The sequence below is a fragment of the Nycticebus coucang genome, chromosome 3 (assembly GCF_027406575.1).
Source record: "Nycticebus coucang isolate mNycCou1 chromosome 3, mNycCou1.pri, whole genome shotgun sequence".
Classification (NCBI taxonomy): Eukaryota; Metazoa; Chordata; class Mammalia; order Primates; family Lorisidae; genus Nycticebus; species Nycticebus coucang.
This window is the reverse complement of record NC_069782.1, coordinates 124,106,907-124,133,634: the sequence shown is the minus strand read 5'-3', so window position 1 is coordinate 124,133,634 and position 26,728 is coordinate 124,106,907. Positions and strand designations below refer to the sequence as shown.

Here is a 26,728-nt window from a genome sequence, read left to right as displayed (position 1 = left end):
GCTCTGGAGTAGTTCTTCATGTTGCCTGGATTTTTCTGCTGATTCTTCCTCATGAGTGATTTCTTTTATCTGTTTCCTTGCCCTAATTTTTCTTTCACTTCCTCTTGCTCTTTAAGATGCCATCTGGACTAGGGTTTTGATGAGTCCTTTTGGTACAGGACCAGAAGGATGAGAAGGTTGAAGAGCAAGAAGGAAAAAAACAAAGAAAGAAAGAAAAGAAAAAAGAGAATGGAGAGGGGAAAGGGGGTGGGTAAAGGAAATATTGACAAAAAGAAAAGAGGCACAGAAAGAGGGAGACAGAGCAATATAGGTGTATGGTAGGGTACTTTGACACAACCTTAAAAAAAACCCAACCTCTGGGGGTGCTGGGTTGGGTAGTTCCCTTGAGGTCAGCAGCTCTTTGCTAGCCTGTTCAGACACAGTATCCCATCTCCACCAAGTTGAGAGGAAAGACAAAAATGCTATAAATCAAACCAAAACAAGCAAACAGAAAGCTTTACAGGATAAAATTGGGAGAAAAAAACAAATAATAGGAGTAGAAACACTAGCAAAATTGAAGTTCTAATTGTTGAAAAAGGCAACAGTGGGATATGACATTTAAACTAGAAAAATGAAGAAAGAAAAGAAAGAAAGAAAAGAAAACAAAAGTCTATAGGGAAAAGGATGAAATTAAAAACCAAAATCACAACAACAAGAAAAAAACAAAAAACAAAACCAAAAGCAAAGCAGCATAAATATCTTGCTGAATGTTGTCTGGGCAATAGGTGATCTTCTGGGGTATGCGATGTTAATCATAATGCTGATACAACTGGAGGCCTCTGCTGATTTCTCAAACCCCACAGGATAGAGAACCTAAATGTCTCCTCAGCCCTCTTAAAAGGCACTTTAAACTGCTAAACTTAGCTAAGCAGAAGTTTTCCCAGGAAAGTGCTTGTTGCTGGGATCACTGCTGAAGTGGCAATCCACTTACTCAGTGTGCCGAAACTGGTCTCACTCTGCCCCTGAGGGCTAAGGCTGTAAGGCAGCTCAGTCCCCACCTTTAGGCTACTCAGTCTGTAGATTACTAGCTCCCACCCGATCCTTGTTCTGCAACCCTGAGGGCAGAGCTTGCTGGGGCAGTTCTCTCACAATGGCTCTGCAGAGCCCACAGCCAAACACTATTAGCTCTGTCTGGCTCAGCGGCTCAGTCTGGGGCCCTAGACAATGCCCAAAGTTCTCCACACTCCTGCCCAAGCTCTCCTAAGGCAGTTCAATTGAGCGCCAAGTCCCAAAAACACCAAAACAGCTCACAGGTAAGGCCCTTCCAGTTTGCAACCTCATTGCTGCTATACTTACAGTTGCCGGTGGGATTAGACTGAACGAACACACACAACCACTTACCAGTTTTCCACTGCTTTTGTCCTCCTCTTGGGGTCCAGAAGTCTCTTGTTGACTCCTTGTGTCCTCAAAGGGATAATTATAGGCAGATCCCACCGGCCAGAGATGCCTGGAGTCTTGTCTCCCCAGACTTACCGTGCCCAGTTGCAAGGAAGCTGTTACTCGGCCACCATCTTGCTCCATGATGTCTTCTATTTTTATTTAGGCAGTCATGTACGAGTTTGTCAATTTTGTTGATCTTTCAAAGAAACAAAATTGATTATTTAGTGTCATTGATTATTCTATTGATTTTCTTTGTCTTTTTTATTTTTCTCTTCTGCTGGTATTGAGTCTAGTTTGCTATTGTTTGTCTATTGTCTAGGTTGCAAAGTTACATTATTTGAACACTTTATTCTTTTTTAAAGAGGATGTCTAAAATTATAATTTTTTTTCTAAGATTGCTTTTGATACCTATCATTTTTTTCTTTTTTTCTAAGATTGCTTTTGTTACCTATCATTATTTTGGTATATTTAGTTTTCATTTTCATTTATTTCTCAATATTTTCTATTTCCCTTGTGAGTCTGCTTGTTAACCTGTCATTTTGATAGCATGTTGTTAAATGTTCACTTTTCTTTCCCTTATTGAAGGATATGAGAAGATATTTTGTGTGATTTTGATCTTAAAAAAAGTATTCAGAATTGTTTACGATAAAAAATATGGGCTATCCTGGAGAAAGAATGTACATTCTGCTATTACTGAGGGAAGTGTATTCTATAAGAGCTGGTGAGAGAGATTAAATCTTCTTACAGATTATTTAAGTGGTGTTACTAAAAATGTTGGCAGAAATAAGGATGGTAAAGGCCATTCTGATAAGGTGACAGCTGGAAATGAGGTAAAAGATATGGAAAACCAAAGTAAAGGTTTCCCTTATAATACAACTGCAAAATCTTTGCAGAATTGTGATCATGCTTAAGGTTTTATGGAATGTGGAAGTTGGAGCAATTAATCGGACATTTAGAAGGAAAAATATCTATTCCTGAAAGCATTTAAGGTCCTGAATGGCTTCTTTTGACCATTTATAGTAAAATGAGAGAAAAGAGAAATGTTTTCAAGGTGGAATTTATGGATAAGGGAAGCACAGTGGAAAAAGTGGACAATTTCTTACCTGGTCAAATAAAGAGTGAAAAGGTGTCTTTAGGAGAGCCATCCCAGGGTGTGCTTACTTCATCATTTGCTAAAAAGATTAGTGTAAATAGAAAGTGAGGGGTGCTATTCCTCAAGACAATAGGACAGTGACCCCAAAGTCATTTCAGAAATCTTCAAGGCAAGCTGGGACCCGGAAGACAAGCTTTCCTGGGAGGTGTCAATGGGACCTCAGCATTTGTTTTCCTTCCACACCCTCCCCATCTTCACCCTGAATATGGGAACAGGGTTCAAGTGGGCCAAATGCCACTGTTCTGCCACACTGACATGCACAGTCATGTGGCAATGACTTTCCAGATATGCAGAATAGACAAGCTATGGGGTTGCAAAACCTTCACGTTGAGTCCAAATTCTGTTGTAAATAGCCTAATGGCCAGGTGGACAATCATGTCAGGGGAAAGCAGAGAATTTCCACTGGTGCCATACTCTTGGAAACATGGGGGTAAGGTCACCTTAGAGGCTCCAGAACTGTATGTGATTCTAGCCTGGGAAAGCTTTAGTCACAAACTCCAGCCCATGAAGGTTTCCTGGTGGACTGAGCCCAGCAAAGCCAGAGAAGCAAGCATTACACCAGTGTGCTCAGGATATGGGGCATGAAGTCAAAGAAGATTGTTGTCTAGCTTTAAGACATAACTATTGTTTTGTACTTACTAAGAACCAGTTATCCCTTTCATTTTACTTACTTTCCCCTTTTGCAATAGGAACATTTTCCTTATCTCTGTTCCATGATTATATTTTGGAATCATATAGCTTGTTAATTGCTCAGGCTCACAGCTAGAAAGGAATTTGTCTCAAGATTAATCACACCTTGAGTCCCACCTTATATCTCCTTTAGGGCTTTTAAGTTGATGCTGGAACCAATTATGACTTTAAAGAGTATTGGGAAGGAATAAATATATTTTGCATTGTTGTTACCAGAAGAAGAGGGTCCAGTCACCTGTCACTGTCAGCCAATGTGCAGAGAAAGAGATAGTTCTACAGAATTTTATTTTTAGTGAGAAGCCCAATGATTCTGGAGAACAGTGAGAGTAGCCTCTCCAAGACTGTTCTGTTCCTCCATTTCCAAAATCACTGTTTCATACATAAAAGTTCAAAGCAAAGACCACATTAACCCTTATTTTAATAATCAGCATAACTCAATGACCTATCACAACATTCCAATTCCAAAGTTGCTCTACTAAATCAATCCACCTAACCTACTCAAGTTAGGCATCTTTAGAGTGGGAGCTAAATTTACAAAACAGTAAGAACGGGCTGAACGACAGGAGATAAAAGTCACTTAGAACCTAAATGACCAGACCCACTGTATCAAGTTGGCTCTACCCTGACTAACTCTCACTACATGTGCTTTCAATGTAGAAGAATATGAATGTTGGAGGCCAGGTATGGAAGGATCTGTTCTGAATGTATCCACCAATGTTTATGGTTTAAAAATTTAATGACCAGTGCAACTATGGTGGGAAGTGGGCCTAATTAGAGATGAGTAGGTCATGAGAGTTATGTCCTCATAAACAGATTCAAGTCATTATTGCTGGAATGAGTTAGCTCTCAACAGAATAGGTTTGCTATTAAAGGAAATTTGTCCCTCTCTTGCTCAGTTGCTCATATGCTCTTTCCCCTTGCTCTTCTGCCTTCTGCCATGGGATGGCACAGCATGAAGGCCATAAGCAGAGGTTAGTGCTATGCTACCAGCATCCAAAACCATGATAAATAAACTTATTTTCTTTATAAATTACCAAGCCTGATGTATTCTGTCAGACAACACAAAATGGACTATGAAAGGCCACCAATGCACTTTTGATTATATTTTTTGGAGAAAGAAATATGCTGCCTGTGTCACCTAGATGAAAATTGTCTCCTTAAGGGAATTTATAGGCCCACCAGGGATAGGTAGTAAATAAAATTTTGGAGACTGGTCAACAGTTTCTGCCATTCTTATTTTGTTATTTTTTGTTGTTGGGGATTCATCGAGGGTACAATAAACCAGATTACACTGATTGCATTTGTTAGGCAAAGTCCCTCTTGCAATCGCGTCTTGCCCCCAAAAGGTATGGCTCACACCAAGGCCTCACCCCCCTCCCTCCTTCACTCTCTCTGCTCTTCCTTTCTCCATACCTCCCTCCTTCTTTCTCTCTGTTCTCCCCTTCCCCCACCACCACCGTGACCTTAATTATTATTAATTATCCTCATATCAAAATTGAGTACATAGAATTCATGCTTCTCCATTCTTGTGATGCTTTACTAAGAATAATGTCTTCCACTGCCATCCAAGTGATAGAAAGGATGTAAAGTCTCCATTTTTTTTAATGACTGAATAGTATTCCATGGTGTACATATACCACAGATTGTTAATCCATTCTTGAGTTGGTGGGCATTTAAGCTGTTTCCGCATTTTGGCAATTGTAAATTGAGCTGTGATAAACAGTCTAGTACAAGTGTCCTTATGGTAAACTATTTTTTTCCTTCTGGGTAGATGCCCAGTAATGGGATTGCAGGATCAAATGGGAGGTCTATCTTGAGTGCTTTGAGGTTTCTCCATACTTCTTTCCAAAAAGGTTGTACTAGTTTGCAGTCCCACCAGCAGTGTCAAAGTGTTCCCTTCTCTCCACATTCATGCCAGCATGTGCAGTTTTGAGATTTTGTGATGTGGGCCATTCTTGCTGGGGTTAGATGGTATCTCAGGGTGGTTTTGATTTGCATTTCTCTAATAGATAGGGATGATGAACATTTTTTCATATGTTAGCCATTCGTCTGTCTTCTTTAGAGGAGGTTCTATTCACGTCTCTTGCCCAACGATATATGGAATTGTTGGCTTTTTTCATGTGGATTAATTTGAGTTCTCTATAGATCCTAGTTATCAAGCTTTTGTCTGATTCAAAATATGCAAATATCCTTTCCCATTGTGTAGGTTGTCTGTTTGCTTTGGTTTTTGTCTCCTTAGCTGTACAGAAGCTTTTCAGTTTAATGAAGTCCCATTTGTTTGTTTTTGTTGTTGCAATTGCCATGGCAGTCTTCTTCATGAAGTCTTCCCCCACACCGATATCTTCTAGTGTTTTTCCTATGCTTTCTTTGAGGATTTTTATTGTTTTGTGCCTTAAATTTAAGTCCTTTATCCATCTTGAATCAATTTTTGTGAGTGGGGAAAGGTGTGAGTCCAGTTTCAGTCTTTTACATGTGACTATTCAGTTCTCCCAACAACATTTATTGAATAGGGAGTCTTTCCCCCAAGGTATATTCTTGTTTGGTTTATCAAAGATTAGGTAGTTGTAAGATGTTAGTTTAATTTACTGGTTTTCTATTTGATTCCAAGTGTCTATGTCTCTATTTTTGTGCCAGTACATGCTGTCTAGACCACTATGGCTTTGTAGTACAGCCTAAAATCTGGTATGGAGATGCCCCAAGTTTTATTTTTATTACTAAGAACTGCCATAGCTATATGGTTTTTTTCTGGTTCCATAGAAAATGCAGAATCATTTTTTCCAAATCTTGGAAGTACAATGTTGGTATTTTGATAGGAATGGCATTGAATAGGTAGATTGCTTTGGGAGTATAGACATTTTAAGAATTTTGATTCTTCCCAGCCATGAGCATGGTATGTTCTTCCTTTTGTTAATATTCTCTGCTATTTCCTTTCAGAGGATTTCATAATTTTCTTTATAGAGGTCCTTCACCTCCTTCATTAGGTATATTCCTAGATATTTCATTTTCTTTGAAACTATGGTGAAGGGAGTTTTTTCCTTAATTAGCTTCTAATCTTGACTGTTATTGGTGTATAGAAATGCTACTGATTTGTGGACATTGATTTAATATCCTGAGACATTACTGTATTTTTTGATGACTTCCAGGAGTCTTGTGGTTGAGTCTTTGGGATTCTCTAAGTATAAGATCATATTGTCAGCAAAGAGAGAGAGTTTGGCCTCCTCTGCTCCCATTTGTATTCCCTTTATTTCCTTGTCTTGCCTAATTGTATTGGCTAGAACTTCCAGGACTATGTTGAATAGTAAAGGTGACAGAGGAAACTGCTGATAAAGTGGAAAATAACCAAAAGGAAATCCAAAAACAGAATCACCTAAGAGATGAATGATGTGAAGAATATAGAAAGGATATAGCAGAACTGAAAGAGCTGAAGCGGTCAATTAGGGAACTGAAAGATGCAATAGAAAGTATCAGTAACAGGTTAGACCATGTAAAAAAAAGAATTTCAGAGGTAGAGGACAAAGTTCTTGAGATAACTCAGATAGTTAAAGAGGCAGAAAAAAGGAGAGAGAAAGCAGAATGTTCACTGCCAGAATTATGGGACTTTATGAAGCATTCACACATACAAATTATAGGAATCCCAGAAGGGGAAGAAGAATACCCCAAGGGAATGGAAGCCATACTAGACAATATTATACATGAAAGTTTCCCAAGTATCACCCAAAATTCTGACACACTCCTTTCAGAGGGATATCAGACCCCAGGTCACCTCAACTCTAACCAAGCTTCTCCAAGACACATTGTGATGAACCTGTCCAAAGTCAAGACAAAAGAAAAGATTCTGCAAGCTGCCAGGAGTAAGCACCAGTTGACCTACAGGGGCAAATCCATCAGAGTGACTACAAACTTCTCTAATGAAACTTTCCAAGCAAGATGACAAAGGTCATCTACCTTTAATCTACTTAAACAGAACAAGTTCCAGCCCAGAATTCTATATCCTGCTGAGGTAAGCTTTAAAATTGATGGAAAAATAAAATCATTTACATTGAGGAAATTCGCCACAACAAGACCAACTCTACATGAAATACTTCAACCTGTTCTACACACTGACCATCACAATGGATCAGCAGCAAAATAAGAACTCAGAAATTAAAGGACAGAACCCAACTTCCATACCGATGCAAAAGATAAAACTAAGCAATGGACTCTCACAAAATAAGATGAATAGAATACTACCACACTTATCAATTATTTCAATAAATGTTAATGGCTTGAATTCCCCACTGGAGAGGAATAGATTGGCTGATTGGATTAAAAAACAGTTTCTGCCATTTTATAATGTAATTTAGTCTAGCAATGAACACTTCAGTTTTTGTGTTGGATAACCTTATAGCAATGTGAGTTATTTTGTTTTGTATTATATTTCATTTTCAAAATATTAAGAAGGCAAAAAGCGGTTTTGTCACGTGAACATTTTTATAATGCTTTTTGTAGTCAGGGTTATACATTTTCACATCATCCAAATCATGTTCATTGTATCTGTTACTTTAGGTTTTTACCCCCTCTTCTGCCTTCCTTTCTCTTGATGGTTTCCAATGTTGTTTTTTATTTCTTTCTGTGTCCATGTATGCCCATCATTTACTTACAAATTATCAGGATATATATGGGGTATTTTTCTCGTTTTCATTCTTGAGATACTGCACTTAGGATAATGGTCACCAGTTTCATCCAAATTGCTGCAAATGACATTAAATCATTTCTTTTTATGGTGGAGTGGTACTCCACGGCACATATATATATATATATATATATATATATATATATATATACCACATTTTGTTAACCCCCTCTTGAGTTGCTGAACATTTAGGAGGAATCCACATCTTGGAAAATGTGAATTGAGCTGCAATAAACAGTTGAGTTTTTTTCATAAAAGTGTTTTTTTCATAAAAAAGACTTCTTCTTGGGTAGATACACAATAACTGGATTACTGGACTGAATGATAGGTCTACTTTTAGTTCTTTGACAAGTTTCCATACTCATTTCCATAGATGTACTAATTTGCAGTCCCACTGACAGTGTATGAGCATTTCTTTTTCTCTTCGTTCATGCCAGCATCTATTGTTTGGGGTTTTTTTAATATAAGTCATTCTAACATGGGTAAAGTATATTGCATTGTGGTTTTAGCTTGCATTTCCCTAATGATTACTGACATTGAGGATTTAAGTAATTAAATATCCTAGCAAATAATTTGTCAAATAATTGTATCAAATCTTTTCTAGGAAAAGAACAACTCGCAGTCTGAGTTCACTATGGAAAACTTGGTACGCTCCGTATCTGACTTATTCATTGCTGGGACAGAGACAATGAGCACCTCACTGAGATATGCTCTCTTGCTCCTGCTGAAGCACCCAGAGGTCACAGGTATGGCCACAGATGGTGAGAAAAGTGAATGCAGAAAAGATGTGGGGTAGATTTTGCTGGGGTCCTCCAACTTATATTTCTTAGAAAAATTTCACTATTTACACTTCTATTCCAGCTGCTGTAATCTATCCAAATTTAACAATGTGATTAAAATAAACAATATTTATTCAATAGGAGAAGATGACTGAGAGAAGTGAAGAAAGTATGGCAGGATGAAAAGCAATAGGGCTCTGATGCAGCCTGTGAATTTCATGGGTAGTGATTTGTGGCAGGCAGAGCCAGTATAAATTGGCCTGGGATTGCATGTTGGTTTGATTGTGAAAAGTGTCCTTTGAACAGTAGGTATGCTCTTGAAGATATATTTCCTCATTCTGAAAATTCAATGTTCTAATGTTAAGGTAGGAAAACAATGTATCTCCTTCATTAAAGCAAAGTGAAATCCTAAAAATACAATGAGGCTGCCGGAGATAATTTTCAGTCTTCGAAGTTCTAAAACATTAGATTCATAAGAAAGATGTTTCCATTTAGGCAGAAGATGTACTTTAAGAAATTTTATTATTCCAGAAGTCTATTCCATAAAACTGATGTTTCACAAAATTAGAATTTCCTTAGAATGTGATAATAATTTTATCCTTCGTGTACAATTCTACTTTAGAAATTAACCATTAAGAAGTACAAGTTTTACAGTAGGTAAGAAACATACTCCCCCCCCCCCTTTTGTCAAGATCCCACTTAAATAACAATAAACTAATTGCAGGTGAGAATTAGTCTTTCAAAATAAGAAGAGAGGAGTTCAGGAAACAGCCCTTAAGTCTTTGGTAAGCTTCTGAAAGGCAGAGAGCAAAGGAGGGGTGGTAACTCACTCTATGCAGAGAGTGAAGAGGCAACCTAAATTAAGAATGGGAAGACTGGGGCGGCGCCTGTGGCTCAAGGAGTAGGGCACCAGTCCCATATGCCGGAGGTGGCGGGTTCAAACCTAGCCCTGGCCAAAAACAAAAACAAACAAAGAATGGGAAGACTTATTATGCAAGAAACGGTAATCTGCATTTCCACAATTCTCATAAGGTTCAGTATTTGGAAGTACCAAGTGTCAAAGAAGGTAGACAATGAGGCTTAAAAAGAGCCTCTCTCTGGTTAGGTTCCCAACTCCTTTATCAGGTTATTTACTTGCCCACACCTGAAAGAAAGGCTCACTCTTTGGAGAATAGGAGGATATGCTTCGGTCTGAGAGACACCAGGAGATACCAACAAAATAGTGTTGGAAAAAAAGATTTGTTAGAGTTCTGCTCCTTGAATTCAGAGACTTGGGTTCTTTCTCCATCTTGCTCCCTGAAAGTCAGCTAAGATATATCCTTCAGAGAGAGAAAAGCTCTAGAGAAAGACCTCTGTATTTGCCATCTTTGTAGAATATTCTAAGTGTTCATCAGAGTGAAGGAAATCAAAGCTTCCACCCCAAGATGCAGGGTCATGGAATTTCAGAAGAACAAAATTAAAAAAAAATAAATAAAAGCATAATGTCTTTCAGAGAGTTATGTCAGGTCATGTAAAAAGATTTAGATTCAGAAAGCACCATAATTCTTGACAATAATTTGTCTATTAATAAAAGGGTTCAAACATGACATAAATTTTATACGTTTTTTCACCTTTGTTTGATATGACAGGTGAGCTCCATATAAATATCCAAAACCAAGTAAAAGGACAGGATGTCATGAACTCCTGTGATCAGGAGTCCTTATGTAGGACAAGGAGAGTGTCAGGAAAGCTGCCATTGTCCAGGCCAAAAGAACAGCCACTTCAGAATGGGCTTGGGAAATAATGCAGGTTTGAAAAGAGACACCAAAAACAAAGGAGAAGCTATACATATTTTGTGATTTCCCAATAATTGGAAAATTATTAGTTGGAGTTTGACACATCCACCTGAACATTTGAAATTAATTCTGACTTGAATAATAGAAAAGTATAAATCCAAGTAAGAGTTATTTGTATCTATGCCAAAGAAAATACTAAAAATGTAATGAAATCATATTTCTGTAAAGAAAGAAGTATATTTACGTAGTCAGAATTATATAAACAATGACTAGTAATAAAAGCAGAAATTGCAATCTAAATATATTCTGCTAAATAGAGTGAGGAATTGTGTATGTGAAAGTGTGTGTCAGTTTGTGTGTGTGAATATCTCTATATGATGTTCAGATGGAGATGAAAATTCTCATCTCCCATATTAGGAAACCTTTAAATATTATTTAACAATGGTTAAGGAAGAAATAAAAACAAACGGTTGTTATCTGGAATTATGAACATGATTCCAGAAGAAGATACTGGAATGCCCATAGTGGCCACATTTGGGAAGTGGAGGAATGAAAATGTTATCACTACAAATTATACATGCACGTGCACTGCACACACACACACACACACACACAGAAACATATATATATGTGGATCTGTTACATGTATTTTTGAACCCTACATATTATTTTGATATAAAAGTAATATTTGTCTCTTGCTTTTTCTGTTTGCAAGCACTGTAATTTCTTGACTTAAATATGTTGTGTTTATTTTTTTGAAATACTTTGTTATTTCTATTTTTATTATATGTTTATTATACATAAAGTAAATTTGAAGCAACATAGGCTGTATGTTTATTATCTGTATAAGTTATGGGGTATGCTAATTTATAAATATATGCTGATGCATTGTGACTCCTACTTTGTAGGAGAGTTGTATTTACATATATGATGGACTCTCATTATAAATCCATGTGTATATCTGGGCATAAAACTCATGTATACAATGATGTTGGGACACCTTCCTAAATGCTACATGTAATTCTACATTGCTATGACAAATGTGCTCTTTTTTACCTTTTCCATCACCTCTTACTTGTGTTTTATAGCTAAAGTCCAGGAAGAAATTAACTATGTGATTGGCAGACACCGGAGACCGTGCATGCAGGACAGGAACCACATGCCCTACACAGATGCCATGGTGCATGAGGTCCAGAGATACATTGACCTCCTCCCCATCAATTTGCCACATACCGTGACTCATGACATTAAATTCAGAAATTATCTGTTCCCCAAGGTAAAGTTATTTCCTTATACAAACCTCAGTACTCTTGAAATTTTCAAATTCACACTATGGTTCTAATTCTCTATCAACACAAGATGAGAGAAGTGTAAAACTCAAAATTTGTCTCACCGGAGCTAGCCTGGCTCCAGTCCCTCAGGTTCTGGTAAAGAAGTGCCTGTGGATCCCCACTATTGGGTTGCTGGAGACTGTTTCAACCTTTCCTGTTTAGCAGTGATTGTACTGCCCAGGACAATCAGATTAGAATTCTCGACCTAGGCTGTCTACCCAGGGACCCTCCATGGTTGAGTGGTGGTTGTCTTGTAGTGGAAAGGTTTGATTCTCATCCTCTAGCAGTTGCTAGTGTGTGTGTGGGGGGGGGGAGGCCACCAGAGTTGCTTGTATCCCTCCCCAGCTGAGATTTTTTCAGCCTAATACCACAGCTCTGTAGAATTGAATAGAGTCTGGCTGAGAACCAAACAAAGACAGCTAGCACTATCACACCAAGCAGGTGCTCATAGTCTCTGGCTGTATCTCTGAAAGGGACCTTTATAAAGCAGCAGGGGGAAAACCACAATCACCAGCCCCAATTTATTGGTAAAGGACTGTTTAGTTCCACTTCATGGGGGGCTCTATCCAATCTTGACTTGCCAGTGTTACTAGCCAATCTGCAGAAAATAATCATGGGGTGGAACTATAGGAAGAACTCTGGCAACACAAATAATCAGAGGATATCTACTCCCCCATGGAATGACAAAGGAGATAGAACAGAAGATACCATTCATAGACAAATGGCTGAAATGTCAGAAATAGAATTTGGAGTATGGATGACAAATAAAATGAATAGATGGAGGAAAAGATGGAAATAGAAATACAAAGAGTTATTCAAATATTGTCTCAAGAAATTAATGAATTCAAAGATAAAATCACCAAGGATATGGACATAATGAGAAAAGAGATAGCACAGATCAAGGAAATGAAAAAGTTACTTGAGGAGATTTGATATACAACAGAATCCATCAGTAATAGAGTTGAGCTCACAAAAGAAAGGATCTCTAAAATTGAAGACAAGGCTTTTGAACAATCCCAAGCATTCAAAGAAACAGAAAAATGGAAAGAAAAACAAATCATTTGGGCGGTACCTGTGGCTCAGTGGGTGGGGCGCCAGGCCCATATACTGAGGGTGGTGGGTTCAAACCTGGCCCTGGCTAAACTGAAACAAAAAATAGCTGTGAATTGTGGCAGATGCCTGTAGTCCTAGCTACTTGGGAGGCTGAGGAAAAAAAACAATCATTCCTTGAGAGAGTTGTGGAATCACTCCAAAAGATCAAACATCCGAATTATAGAAATTCCTAAAGGAGAAAAGGATCATCCTAAAGGCTCAGATGCTCTACTCTGAGATATTATAAAAGAGAATTTCCCAAGCATTGTAAGAGATATAGATTTTCAGATAGTAGAAAGTTTCAGAACCCCATCAAAACTCAATCCAAATAAAGCATCTCTTAGACACATTGTAATTAACTTTCCCAAAGTTAGCATGAAGGAGAAAATCCTGCAAGCAGTCAGACATAAGAAACGCATTACCCACAAAGGGATAAATATTAGAATGACTGCAGATATTTTAACCTAAAATTTTTATGCCAGAAGAGGATGGTCAATAACCTTCAATCTTCTAAAAGAAAACAACTTTCAGCCCAGGATCCTGTATCCAGCTAAACTGAGTTTTATTTGTGATAAAGAAATCAAATACTTTACTGACATCTGTTGAGGAAATTTGCCATAAGTAAACCAGCTGTCCAAGAAATACTCAGACCCATTTTCCATAATGACCAGCACAATGGTCTATCACCAAAGTAAACTCATCCAGAATTTATAGAACAAAACTTAACTTCCACAATGGTGAAAGAATTAACAATATCCACTAGACCTTTGAAAGATAGGATGGCCAAAACACTACCATACCTATCAATAGTCTGAATTAATGTGAATGGCTTAAATTGTCCTTTAAAGAGGCACAGGTTGACTGACTGGATACAAAAACTCAGGCTGGGTATCTGTGCATAAAGAGACTAATCTTATGTTAAAAAATAATAAAAGACTCAGGGTGAAAGCATGGACATCTATAATACAGGCAAGTGGAAATCAGAAAAAAAGTAGGGGTTGCAATTTTATTTCTAGATACAATAGGATTTAAACCAACAAAGATAAGGAAAGACAAGGATGGACACTACATATTTGTCAAGGGAAACACTCAAGATGAAGAGATTTCAATAATTAACATTTTGTGACCTACCCAAATGCTCCTCAGTTTTCAAAATAAACCCTAACATAGGGTGGAGTCCTCCATAACTGATATGAACAATTTGATATCTTCCTGCACAATAATAGTTGGAGATTTAAACACCCCTCTGTCTGCTCTGGATAGAGGATCTCCAAGAAGAAACTAAAAAGAAATAATAGACTTCAACTAGACCCTAGAACAAATGGACTTAACAGACATCTACAGAACATTTCATCTTAATAAAACTGAATACACATTCTTCTCATCAGTCCCCGGACCATACTCCAAAATCAATCATATCTTAGGACACAAGTCTAAAAGAATAGAAATTAATAGAAATTATTCCTTGTATATTCTTGGATGATCACAGAATAAAAGTTGAACTCAACAGCACCAGAAATCTTCATATTCAAACAAAGTCATGGAAACCAAATAATCTTATGCTGAATGATAGCTGGGTCAAAGATGAGATTAAGAAGGAAATCATTAAATTTTTGGAACAACATGGTAAAGAAGACACAAGTTATCAAAATCTATAGGACATGCAAAAGGGAAATTTATAGCATTAGAGTTCTTAATCAAGAAAACAGAAAAAGAAAAAGTCAACAAACTAATGTGTCAACTCAAGCAACTGGAAAAGGAAGAACAATACAACCCTAACCCCAGCAGAAGGAAAGAAACAACCAAAATTAGAGCAGAACTAAATGACATTGAAAATAAAAGAATCATTCACAAGATCAACAAAATAAAAAGTTGGTTCTTTAAAAAGATTAATGAAATTGATAAACCTTTGGCTAACCTAAGAAGAAGCAGAAAAGTAAAATCTCTAATAACGTCAATCAGAAACAATCAAGATGAAATAACAATAAATATCACAGAAATTCAGAAAATGCTCAATGATTTTTTCAAAAAAAAAAAACCCTATTCTCAGAAATATGATAATCTGGAGGAAATGGACCAATATCTAGAGCATGCCACCTTCCTAGACTCAACCCAAAAGAATTAGAAATTTTGAATGGACCTGTATCAATCACTGAATTAGCATCTACTATACAAAAGCTCCCAGAAGGGAAAAGTCCAGGACCAGTTATCTTCACATCAGAATTCTACAAAATCTTCAAAGAGGAACTGGAACCTACATTACATAACCTTTTCCAAAACATAGAAGAGGAAATCTTCCCCCAAAACATCCTATGAAGCAAATATCACCTTAATTCTCAAACCAGGAAAGGACCCAACAAAGAACGAAAATTATAGACCAATATCTTGAATATCAATGCAAAAATATTCGATAAGATCCTAGCAAACACTATTCAACAACATTTTAAAAATGTTATACTCCATGATCAAGTAGGTTTTATTCCAGGGTTACAAAGTTGGTTCAATATACGTAAATCTATAAATATAATACACCACATAAATAAAATAAAAAACGAAGACCACATGATTCTATCAATTCATGCAAAAAAAGCTTTTGACACCTCTTCATGATCAGAACACTTAAGAAAATATGCTTATATGGACATTTCTTTTTTTTTTTTAATTGTTGTAGAATCATTGAGAATACAAGAAGCGAGGTTATCCTGCTTGCATTTGTTGGGTGAAGTCCCAAAATTAATACCATCTCACTCACAAGAGGTGTATCACAAGCCATGGCTCCACATCCCCCTCCCTCTTACCTTCCTCCCAATCCCTCCACCCCATGTCTTTTCTTTTCTTCCTTCCCCCATTCTCTCTGCCCCCCACCGTGGACTAGCATCAGTTGTCCTCGTATCAGAATTGAGTACATCGGATTCTTGCTTCAACATTATTATGATGCTTTACTAAAAAGAATATATTTCAACTCCATCCAAATTAATACAAAAGATATACAGTCACTGTCCTTTTTAGTGGCTGTATAGTATTCCATGGTATACATACCACAGCTTGTTAATTCATTCCTGGGTTGGTGGGCATTGAGTCTGTTTCCACATTTTGGTAATTGTAGATTGAGCTGTGATAAATAGTCTAGTTTAAGTGTCCTTATGGTAAAGGAATTTTTTTCCTTCTGGGTAGATGCCCAGTAATGGGATTGCAGGATCAAATGGGAGGTCTAGCTGGTGTTCTTTAAGGGTTCTCCATACTGCTTTCCAAAAAGGTTGTATTAGTTTGCATTCCCACCAGCAGTGTAAAAGTTTCCTTCTCTCCACATCTGCACCAGCATCTGCAGTTTTGAGATTATGTGATGTAGGCCATTCTTGCTGGGGTTAGATGTTATCTTAGGGTGGTTTTGATTCACATTTCTCTAATAATTAGGGACAATGAGCATTTTTTCTAGCCATTCATCTGTCCTCTTTAGAGAAGGTTCTATTCATCTCTTTTGCCCATTGATATATGGGATTATTGTCTTTTTATATGGATTAATTTGAGTTCTCTATAGATCCTAGTTATCAAGCTTTGGTCTGATTCAAATTAGCAAATATCCTTTCCCATTTGTAGGTTGTCTATTTCCTTTGGTTGTTGTCTCCTCAGCTGTACAGAAGCTAGTTTAAGTCCCATTTGTTTATTTTTGTTGTTGCAATTGCTATTGGAAGTCTTCTTAATAAATTTCTTTCCCAGGCCAATATCTTCAAGTGTCTTCTCCACATTTTCTTCGAGGATCTTTATTGATTTGTGCTTTAGATTTAGACATTTCATCCATAGTGAATCAATTTTAGTGAGTGGAGAAGTGTGCGGGTCCAATTTCAGTCTTTTACATGTGGTTATCTTGTTCTCCCAGCACCATTTATTAAATAGGGATTATTTCCTCCAGGAATGTTATTTGGATTATCAAAGATTACATGGCCGTAAGATTTTAGTTTCATCTCATGGTGTTCTATTTGATTCCAGATGTCCATGTCTCTATTTTTGTGCCAATACCATGCTGTTTTAATCACTATGGCTTTGTAGTACAACCTCGAGTCTGGAAGGCTAATGTCCCTGGCCTTGTTTTCATTGCTAAGAATTGCCTTGGCTATATGAGTTTTATTCTGGTTCCATATAAAAGGAAGAATTATTTTTTCCAAATCTTGAAAGTATGATGATGATATTTTAATTGTGATTCCATTGAATCTGTAGATTGCTTTAGGAAATATTGACATTTTAACAATTTTGATTCTTCCCAGTCATGAGCATGGTATGTTCTCCTATTTGTTAATATCTTCTGCTATTTCTTTTCTTAGGGTTTCATAATTTTCTTTATAGAGGTCCTTCACCTCTGTTATTAAATATATTCCTACGTCTTTCATTTTCTTGAAGCTACTGAGAAGTGAATTATGTCCTTGATTAGCTTCTTATCCCAGCTGTTATGGGCATATGCAAAGGCTACTGATTTGTGGATATTGATTTTATATCCTGAGACATTACTATATTTTTTGATCACTTCCAGGAGTCTAATGGTTGAGTCTCTGGGATCCTCTAAGTATAAGATCATATTGTCGGCAAAGACCAAGAGTTTGACCTCCTTTGTCCTCATTTGGATGCCCTTTATTACCTTCTCCTGCCTAATTGTATTGGCTAGAACTTCTAGCAATATGTTGAATAGTAGTGGTGATAGATGACAGCCTTTCCTTGTTCCAGTTTTCAGTGGAAAATTTTTCAGTTTTATTCCATTTAGTAAAATATTAGCTGTGGGTTTGTCACAGATGGCTTCAATCACTTTTAAAAATGTGCCACCAATTCCCATATTCCTCAGAGTTCTAATTAGAAAGGGATGTTGAATTTTATTGAATATTTTTTCTGCATCTCTTGAGAGGATCATATATCTTAGTTTTTGCTTCTGTTGATATGGTGAATTATGTTTATTGACTTGGTTTATGTTTTAAACCAGCCTTGCATCCCTGGGATGGAACCTACTTGATTGTGATGTGTGACTTTTTTGATGATAAGCTGCAGTCTATTGGCTAGGATGTTGTTGAGAAATTTTGTATCTATTTTCATTAGTGAAATTTGTCTATAGTTTTCCTTTTTAGTTGGATCTTTTCCCAGTTTGGGTATCAGAGTGATGTTTGCTTCATAGAATGTGTTAAGGAAGATTTTTTTCCTTCTCAATTTTTTGGAATAATTTATGCAGTATGAGTATAAGCTCTTCTTTGAATGTTTGATAGAATTCTGGTGTGAAGCCATCTGCACCAGGAAATCTTATTGTTGGGAGATATTTTTATTGTTAATTTGATCTCAGTGCTTGAAATTGGTCTGTACAGGACATCTATTTCTTCTTAACTATGTCTAGGGAGAGGGTGTGATTACAAGTATTGATCCATTTTCTCTACATTGTCAAATTTCTGGGCATAGAGTTTCTTGTAGAATTCAAAGATAATTTCTTGTATCTCTGTAGCATCTGTTGTTATTTCCCCTTTATCATTTCTGGTTGAGATTACTAGAGATTTTACTTTTCTGTTTCTAGTTAGTCTGGCCAAGTTTTATCCATTTAATTTATTTTGTCAAAAACCCAACATTTTGTTTCATTAATTTTCTGTGTAATTTTTTTGTTTTCAATTTCATTAACCTCTGATTTAATTTTGGCTATTTCTTTTATTCTGTTTGGTTTAGGGTTAAATTGTTCTTCTTTTTCCAATTCCATAAGTTGTTTTGTGAGTGTGATGATGCACTCACTTTCTGTTTTTGGAAGATAGGCATCCATCTCAATAAATTGTTTCTTTTAGGACTGCTTTTGTTTATTTCAGGGGTTTTGGTAACTTGTGTCTGCATTGTTGTTATGTTTGAGAAAATGAACCAATTCCTCTTTTATCTCTTCCTGAACCCAACTCAGCATAAAGTGGTTTAGTTTTGAAGAATTTGTCTGGGTATGAATGTTTTTGTTTATGTTAAGCTTCATGATTATAGCCTTGTGGTCTGAGAAGAGACATGGCATAATTTCTATTCCTTTAATTTTGCTAAGGTTTGATTTGTATCCTAAGAAGTGATCTATTTTGGACTATATGCCATGAGCTCATGAAAAAAAGTACATTCTTTTTTCTTTGGGATGGTGTGTTCTGTATATGTCTATTAATCCCATTTGTTCTGGGGTCATGTTTAAGTCCTTTGTGTCCTTATTTAGTTTCTGTTTGGAGGATCTGTCCAATTCTGTCAGACAGGTATTGAAGTCTCCGACTATTAAGGTGTTATGGGGTATATTGCTCAGACCCCTTAAGATCTGTTTCATAATTCTGGGAGCATTTTTTTCAGGTAGATAAATGTTTAAAATTGAGATGTCTTCTTGTTGAATTGTTCCTTTGTCCAGTATGAAGTGTTCATCTTTGTCTTTCTGAACTAAACTTGCTTTGAATCCGCTTGTATCTGACAATAAGTTTGCACCCTTGCCTTTCTTCTGATGTCCATTTGCTGAAACACTGATTTCCATCCCTTACCCTGAGTCTTAATTTTCCCTTCAGGGTTAGGTGTGTCTCCTGGAGACAGCATATAGATGGCTTGTGTTTTTATTTTAATACAATTAGCCAGACTGTGCCTCTTCAGTGCGTAATTCAATCTGAATTCTATTCATCTTCTAATGAGTAATTCTGTTGTATACTTTTATCTTTTGTGCCATTGTGGAAACTAAGTTCTGGCCTTGGATTCTAGGTGTTCACTTTGGTGGTGGTCCATTGTGGTGTTCAGTATTGAGAATAGGTCTAAATATTTCCTGTAGAGCTAATCTTGCTGTGGCAAATTTCCTTAGTGCTTGTATATCTGAAAAAGATTTGATTTCTCCATCAATTTTGAAGCTAATTTTAGCAGGATACAGGATTCTAGGCTAAAAATTATTTTGCTTAAGGATGTTGAAGGTGGATGACCATGGTTTTCTGGCTTGGAAAGTTTTAGTTGAAAAGTCTGCTGTCATCCTAATGGCTCTGCCCTTGTAGGTCAGTTGGTGCTTACTCCTAGCTGCTTGCTATATTTTCTCCTTCATCTTGACTTTGGACAGCTTCATTACAATGTGTCTTGGAGAGGCTCTGTTAGAATTGAGATGAACCAGGGTTTGATATCCATCTGAAAGGAGTGTGTTAGGATCTTTAGTAACAATTGGGAAGTTTTCATTTATGATAGTATCCAATAGCACTTCCATACCTTTGGGACAATCTTCTTCCCCTTCAGCAATTCCTATTTTCCATATGTTTAAATACTTCTTTGGGGTGCCTGGGTTCTAGAGAAAAGTTATCAGCTGTGTTGTCCATTCTCTAAATGAGGGAAGTGTTTGAAAGCTTCATGGGGTCTCATAGTTCTCTAAACACCTTCTCTGCTTTCTTTATCTTCTTTTCTCACTCTAGAATTACCTTTGTTAACTCAAAGACTTTATCCTCTAACTCTGATGTTCTTTCTTCTCTGTGGTCCAATCTATTTCTGATACTTAAAATTGCTTCTTTACATTCTGTGATTGTCTCCTTCATTTCCTTAAGCTCATCCATGTCTTTTCTATATTCTATATATCTCTAGACTGACTTTCAGTTCTGTCTTTCTATTTTCTCTTTTATTGCCTTTATTGTCTTAATAATTAATATTTTAAATTCCCTTTTTCTCAAATCCATTAATTCTTTATAGGATGAATCTTCTGTAACAGCTGCCTCACAGACCCTTGACGGAGTTGCTCTATTTTGTTTTTTCATGGTGCCTGTATTTTTCTTTTGGTTCCTTCTTATGTGTGCTTTCTTCTTGTTCATCTCTTTGTGTACCTTTTTTTCTTCTCAGTCCTCCTTTGCTTCAAATCACCTTTTCTCATGAGGAAACCTCTTGGTGTGAGAACAAAATGAGGAAAAATGTAAGTAGCAGGTAGGGAGAAACAGGAGGAATAGAATGAAAGAGTAAAAAATAATGAAGGAATAGAAGAAAAAGAAGAAAAGAAAAAAGAGAAGGAAGAATAACAGAATAAAAAAAAACCTTGAAGAACAGGCATGAAATAGGTCAGGAAGAGAGGCTGAGAGTGACAGAGAAATGGTTTTGATCAGGATGGTGCTTAGGCTGCAGTCGTAACTCAAGGATTTTGAGGGGGCTAGACTGAGACAGTTTCTTGAAATCAGGTGGTCCATACCAGCCTAAGCATAGCCAGACTTTTCCTCTGCCAAAACTAGGAAGGAAGGAAAAGAGCTAAAACCAAAAAAACTAAGAAAAAATTAAGTAAGAATGAAAATGAAATAGATAAATTCTGCAGTGTGGTCTTGCCAATACTATCTTCCTAGAGACAGAAGTATAAAGGTCTTGTAGTCCCTGTGAGCCGGATCACTACTGTGGCCTATCTTCCAGACCATAGCTGTGTCCCCAAACTCTCAGAAGAAAAAAAAAAAAAAAAACTAGAAAAGAACAAAGAAATTATATTAAGATAAGAATAGATAAAGGAAATTAAAAATACCATTGTCTCTAATAGAGGAGAGAGAGGGAAGTGGAGTAAATAAAGGAGAAAGACAAGAAAATGGGAGGCGATAATTTAGCTGTTGCAGAGCCAATTACTGTGGGAGAGATGAGAAAGGTAGAAGAGCCTCTGTCCAAAGAGAGGATGTACTGCAGTGAAATATGGAGAGAGAAATGAGGCTAAAATACTATAACCAAAAAATACAGGAGCTCTTGCTCTTGTTGAAAGTGAAAAATAGAAGTTAAGAAAAGAATCAACCATACAAATAAGCAAGAAACAAAACACATCAATCCAAAATAGTGAAAAGCTCTAAATAACCAAAAATAAGCAAACTCAGTAACAAATAAATGAAAAGAACCAATAATAATAATAATAAAAGAAAAAAGAAAAAGAAAAGCAAAATACTAACGACAAGTAGAAAAAAATAAACACAATAAAAAAATAATTATAGGGCAGCACCTATGGCTCAGTGTGTAGGGCACCAGCCCCATATACCGAGGGTGGCAGGTTCAAACCCGGCCCCAGCCAAACTGCAACAAAAAATAGCTGGGTGTTGTGGCAGGTGCCTATAGTCCCAGCTACTTGGGAGGCTGAGGCAAAAGAATCGCCTAAACCCAGGAGTTGGAGGTTGCTATGAGCTGTGATGCCACAGCACTCAACCAAGGGTGACAAAGTAAAACTGTCTCCAAAAAAAAATTATTATTAAATATATATACATAAAAGCAAATATATTATGTGTGTGTGTGTGTACATATATATATATATATATATATAATGGGAGAGTACAACTTTAGTAGGAATATATTTGTGTTGCAATATTCTGCCAGAACATCAGGTGTCACTGTAGTTTTAGGAGATGGACAACACAGCTGATAACCTCTCTGTAGAACCCAGGTGTAAACCAGATCCCCAACTTAGTTGTCCATAGTGATCGCCTGATTATTTTCTCAGCATTCAGGTTCTGCCAGGTTGGGAACTCAGATCTCTCCTGAATCCTTCAGATGCAGTCTAAACATGCCTCCAGACAACAGTTCTCATGGGGTGCTGGAGTCCCTGAGCATATCACTGTTAGAGGACAAATCCTAGCAGGTGAAACTAAAATGGCTATGTTCCTGTAAGGTGCCTGGTCTCACAACCTTGCCATAATAGCTAACCCCTTGCTGCCAGGACCTCCCAGAATGGCTGTCTCTACCATTGCCAAACAGTGGCAAATCTGCTCTAGCCAGCCCTCAAATCTGGCTGCTATATACTGTTCTGGTTTGCCCTCTCTTCTAGGCAATCCACTCAAGGCACTTCCCCTGAGAATAGAAAACTGTAAAAAGGCTTCCTAGTATCCCTTATCTCTTTAGTTCCCACTGGCAGCTGCCACCCTGGGGCTCCTGCCACTGGCCTGCACAAAATTTGCCTAGTGTGTCAGATCTCCAGAAAGCTGATCTAGTTCATGTACAGCAACCAGTATCCTGCTGCCTTGCAGCACACCCCAAACCACAGCTCCAGGCAAAATCTCTTCTCCAAATATCCTCGGGCTAAATCTCGTTTCTCAGTTGCTCTAGGAGAGCTCAGCCTGACAGTCCTCTTGATTTGCCATCTTGCTCCTCCTCTTCAGATGGGACATTTCTTAAACAGATAGAGGCCATCTACAGTAAACCTTCAACCAATATCATACTGAATGAAGTAAAATTAAAAACATTTCCATTCAGATCTGGTAGACAAGGATGCCCTTGTCAAATGGGGTCAGAGGAGGTCAAAGTCTCATTCTTCACGGATGACAGGATTTTATACCTGGAAAACTCAGGGACTCAACTACACAGCTCTTAGAAGTGATCAAGGAATATAGCAGTGTCAGGATACAAAATCAATACTTACAAATCAGTAGCTTTTATATATTCCAAAAATAGTCAAGCTGAAAATATAGTCAAGGACTCTATTCCTTTTACAGTAGTGCCAAAGAAGATGAAATACTGGGGAATTTATCTAACAAAAGAAGTGAAAGATCTCTATAATGATAACTATGAAACTCTGAGAAAAGAAATAACTGAATATGTTAGCAAATGGAAAAACATACCACACTCCATGGCTAGGAAGAATCAACATTGTTAAAATGTCCATACTACCCAAAGCAATCTAAAGATTTAATGTAATCCCTATCAAAGCACCGATGTCATACTTTAAAGAATTTGAAAAAGTAGTACTTTATGTTTTTGAGAATCAGAAAAAACCTTGAATAGCCAATACATTACTTAGAAGTAAGAAAAATCAGGAGGCATAACATTACCAGACTTCAGATTATACTATAAATCTATACTGATCAGATTTGGTACTGACAGCATGATACTGGCACAAAAACAGAGATGTAGGTAAATGGAACAGAATAGATAACCTAGAGATGTACCCAAAGACATATCATCATTTGATCTTTGATAAGCCCAACAAAAACATACACTGGGGAAAAGATTCCTTATTTAAACAAATGGTGCTAAGTGAACTGGCTAGAAGACTGTGGAAGACTGTCCACATCTTTGTAGAAGACTGAAACTAGAACCTCACCTTTCACCACTAACAAAGATTGATTCTCACTGGATAAAAGATTTAAACTGAAGAAATGAAACTATAAAAATACTAGAAGAGAGTACAGGGAAAACACTATGTATGAGGAGGACATCCCTGGCAATCGAAGCAACACCAAAAATGTATTACTGGCATCCGAGCAAGCTTTTGCACAGCTAAGGGCACACTGTAAGTAAAGCAAACAGACAGCCTTCAGAATGGGAGAAGATTTTTATAGGGTATGTTTCCAACAAAGGTATGATAACTCAACCTAATCAATAAGAAAAGAGCAAACAACCCTATTTCTTTGTTGGCAAGAGACTTGAACAGAAACTTCTATGAAGATGACAGGCACATGGCCTACAAAAACATGAAAAAATTTTCACCATCTTGGGTGGTGCCTATGGCTCAAAGGAATAGGGTGCTGGCCCCATATGCCAGAGGTGGTGGGTTCAAACCCAGCCCCCAAAACTGCAAAAAACAAAAAACAAAACAAAAAATGTTTCACCATCTTTAATACCAGAGAAACGCAAACCAAAACCCCTTTGAGATTGATCTAACTCTACTAATATTAGTCCACATCACAAAATCACAAAATTGCAGATGCTGGTCTGGATGTGGATAGAAAGGAACACTTCTACACTGCTGGTGGGACTGAAAACTAATATAGCCTTTATGGAAAGAAGTTTGGAGAATTCTCAAGGAACTGAAAGTTGACCTGCTATTTGATTCTGCAATACCAATACTAAATATCTACCCAGATGAACAAAAATTATTTTACAACTAAGACATTTGCACCAGAATGTTTATTGCAGCCCAATTAACAATCACAATAGCCAACTCATGGAAGCAGCCTAAATGTCCACCAAACCAGGAACGAATTAACAAATTGTGGTATAATGTATACCATGGAATACTATGCAACCATAAAAGAGGGAGACTTTACATCTTTTATATTTACCTGAATGCAGCTGGAACACACTTATCTTAGTGCAGTATCTGAAGAATGAAAAAAAGTATCCAATGTACTCAATACTATTATGAAACCAATAAATAAACACTTACACTTTCATATTAAGGATAAAACACAAAGATAATAGAGAAAATGGAGAAGAGGAGGAAAAATTGGAGCAAATGGAGAGAGGACGGTGCAGGGAGATGAAGAAGGAGGGCAAGTGGGAGGAGGGTATTTGGAGGGATGTTACCTATTGAACACAATGCAAGGGTACATTTCAAAACAATGAAGAGTATATTATAAATGCCTTACCACAAAAGTGAGGTGATGGTTATGTTAATTAGTTTGATTTAAGCATTCCACATTGTATATCAAATAATCATATTGTACTCCATAAATGTACACAGTTATGATTTAATAAAAATTAGGGGAAAAAAGGAACAAAAACAGAAAATAAAATTTGAGTAAGGTGAAATGAAAATAAAAATAACCTGGAAAAAGAAAAATAAACTCAGTTTTATGGCAGCTTAATAGAATGTATTTTCTTCTGTTTAGGACTATAAAGCTTTATAAGAAGTCTTGATATCTGGCAGTGTGTGTCTTCCAAGTTGGTTCTACTTCATTAATATTATTTTGTCTAATCTTGGGTGTTAATATTTTCAACTAAATATTAAAGGTATCATTTTTGTCAATTTTCCAAACACTCCTCTGGATTTTTTATCAGGGTGAATTAACATCTTGAGTTGATGAATCTTTCAATTAATGCATATGGTTATACTCACAATCTATTTTGATTTTCTCCTATTTCCTCAGTCCTGATGTGTATTCTAGTGGAATGATTTGCAACTCTCTTGCCAGGTTTTTCCTGGATAATTAATATTTTGTTGGTGCTGTACATTTTTTAAACACCTTTCTCATTTCTTTATACCTGATAAATGGAAATATAATTGGTTTTATCATTCTGATGCCTTTGTGATCATTGCTAATAATTTGTTGGTAGATTCATTTCAAATTTCCATGTACATTATCCTGTTGTATGGCTTAACCTTTGTTCTATTTTTACCAAATACTGCATTTTTATGGGGAAAGAATCGATGATATTGGGAATTTTGTGATTACTAATGGCATCTTCAGGAGGCAGAACTGATAACTTTACCCAGAGATTACGAGGCTCACCCTGAGCACTAATTTGGCACTAATTTGGTGCAAGGGTTAGGACTTCAACCCACTCTGTTTCACCAAGGATGCAGCTTTTGTATCTCAATTCTTGGGTCTAAGGATAATGTTCATGAAACTTGTTCTTTCCCTGTATCTGTCTAAATGGGAAAAAGAAGAGTCAGAGATTGTCAGTCTCCCCCATCCACTGCATGAGCTTTGGGAACCTCGCTGAGGGAAGCACTACATATGCAGAGATCACCCATTTGCTGTGCCTTAGGGTGGCTCATGCTGAGTTTTAAACTTGTAGAGCCCAGATCCCTAGTGACCTATTCACTCCTTTCTGCATGGGGTGCCCTAGCATATGAGGTGCTGCACAGCAGGTAAATTTACTCTTTTGTCCCAGGCTGGAGCCATTTATCCAGAGGGGAGATAATGGTCTTAGACAAGAGTTGGCAAACTTCTTCTGTAATGGGACAGAGACTAAATATTTCAGACTTTGTAGGCTCTGGGTTTTCTGATGCACTACTGAGCTCTGCCATTGAGTCATGGAAATAGTCTAACACAATGTGTGAAAGAATGAGGATGGATATGTGTCAATGTTTATGGAGAATGTGGTTTAAATTTCATAATTTTTCATGTGTGAAAAATATTATTCCTTTGTATTTTTTCAACTTAAAC

The 26,728-nt window shown here is 37.0% G+C and overlaps 1 protein-coding gene across 1 annotated transcript in view; it reads left to right on the top strand.

Annotated features, from left to right (window-relative positions):
• LOC128580647 (cytochrome P450 2C18-like) overlaps positions 1 to 26,728 on the top strand; it is a 49,238-nt gene that overhangs the window by 18,232 nt on the left and 4,278 nt on the right. Inside the window, exons 6-7 of the mRNA XM_053582778.1 lie at positions 8,539 to 8,680; positions 11,577 to 11,764. Coding sequence (XP_053438753.1) covers positions 8,539 to 8,680; positions 11,577 to 11,764 — 330 coding nt within the window. The remainder of the gene's footprint in view (positions 1 to 8,538; positions 8,681 to 11,576; positions 11,765 to 26,728) is intronic.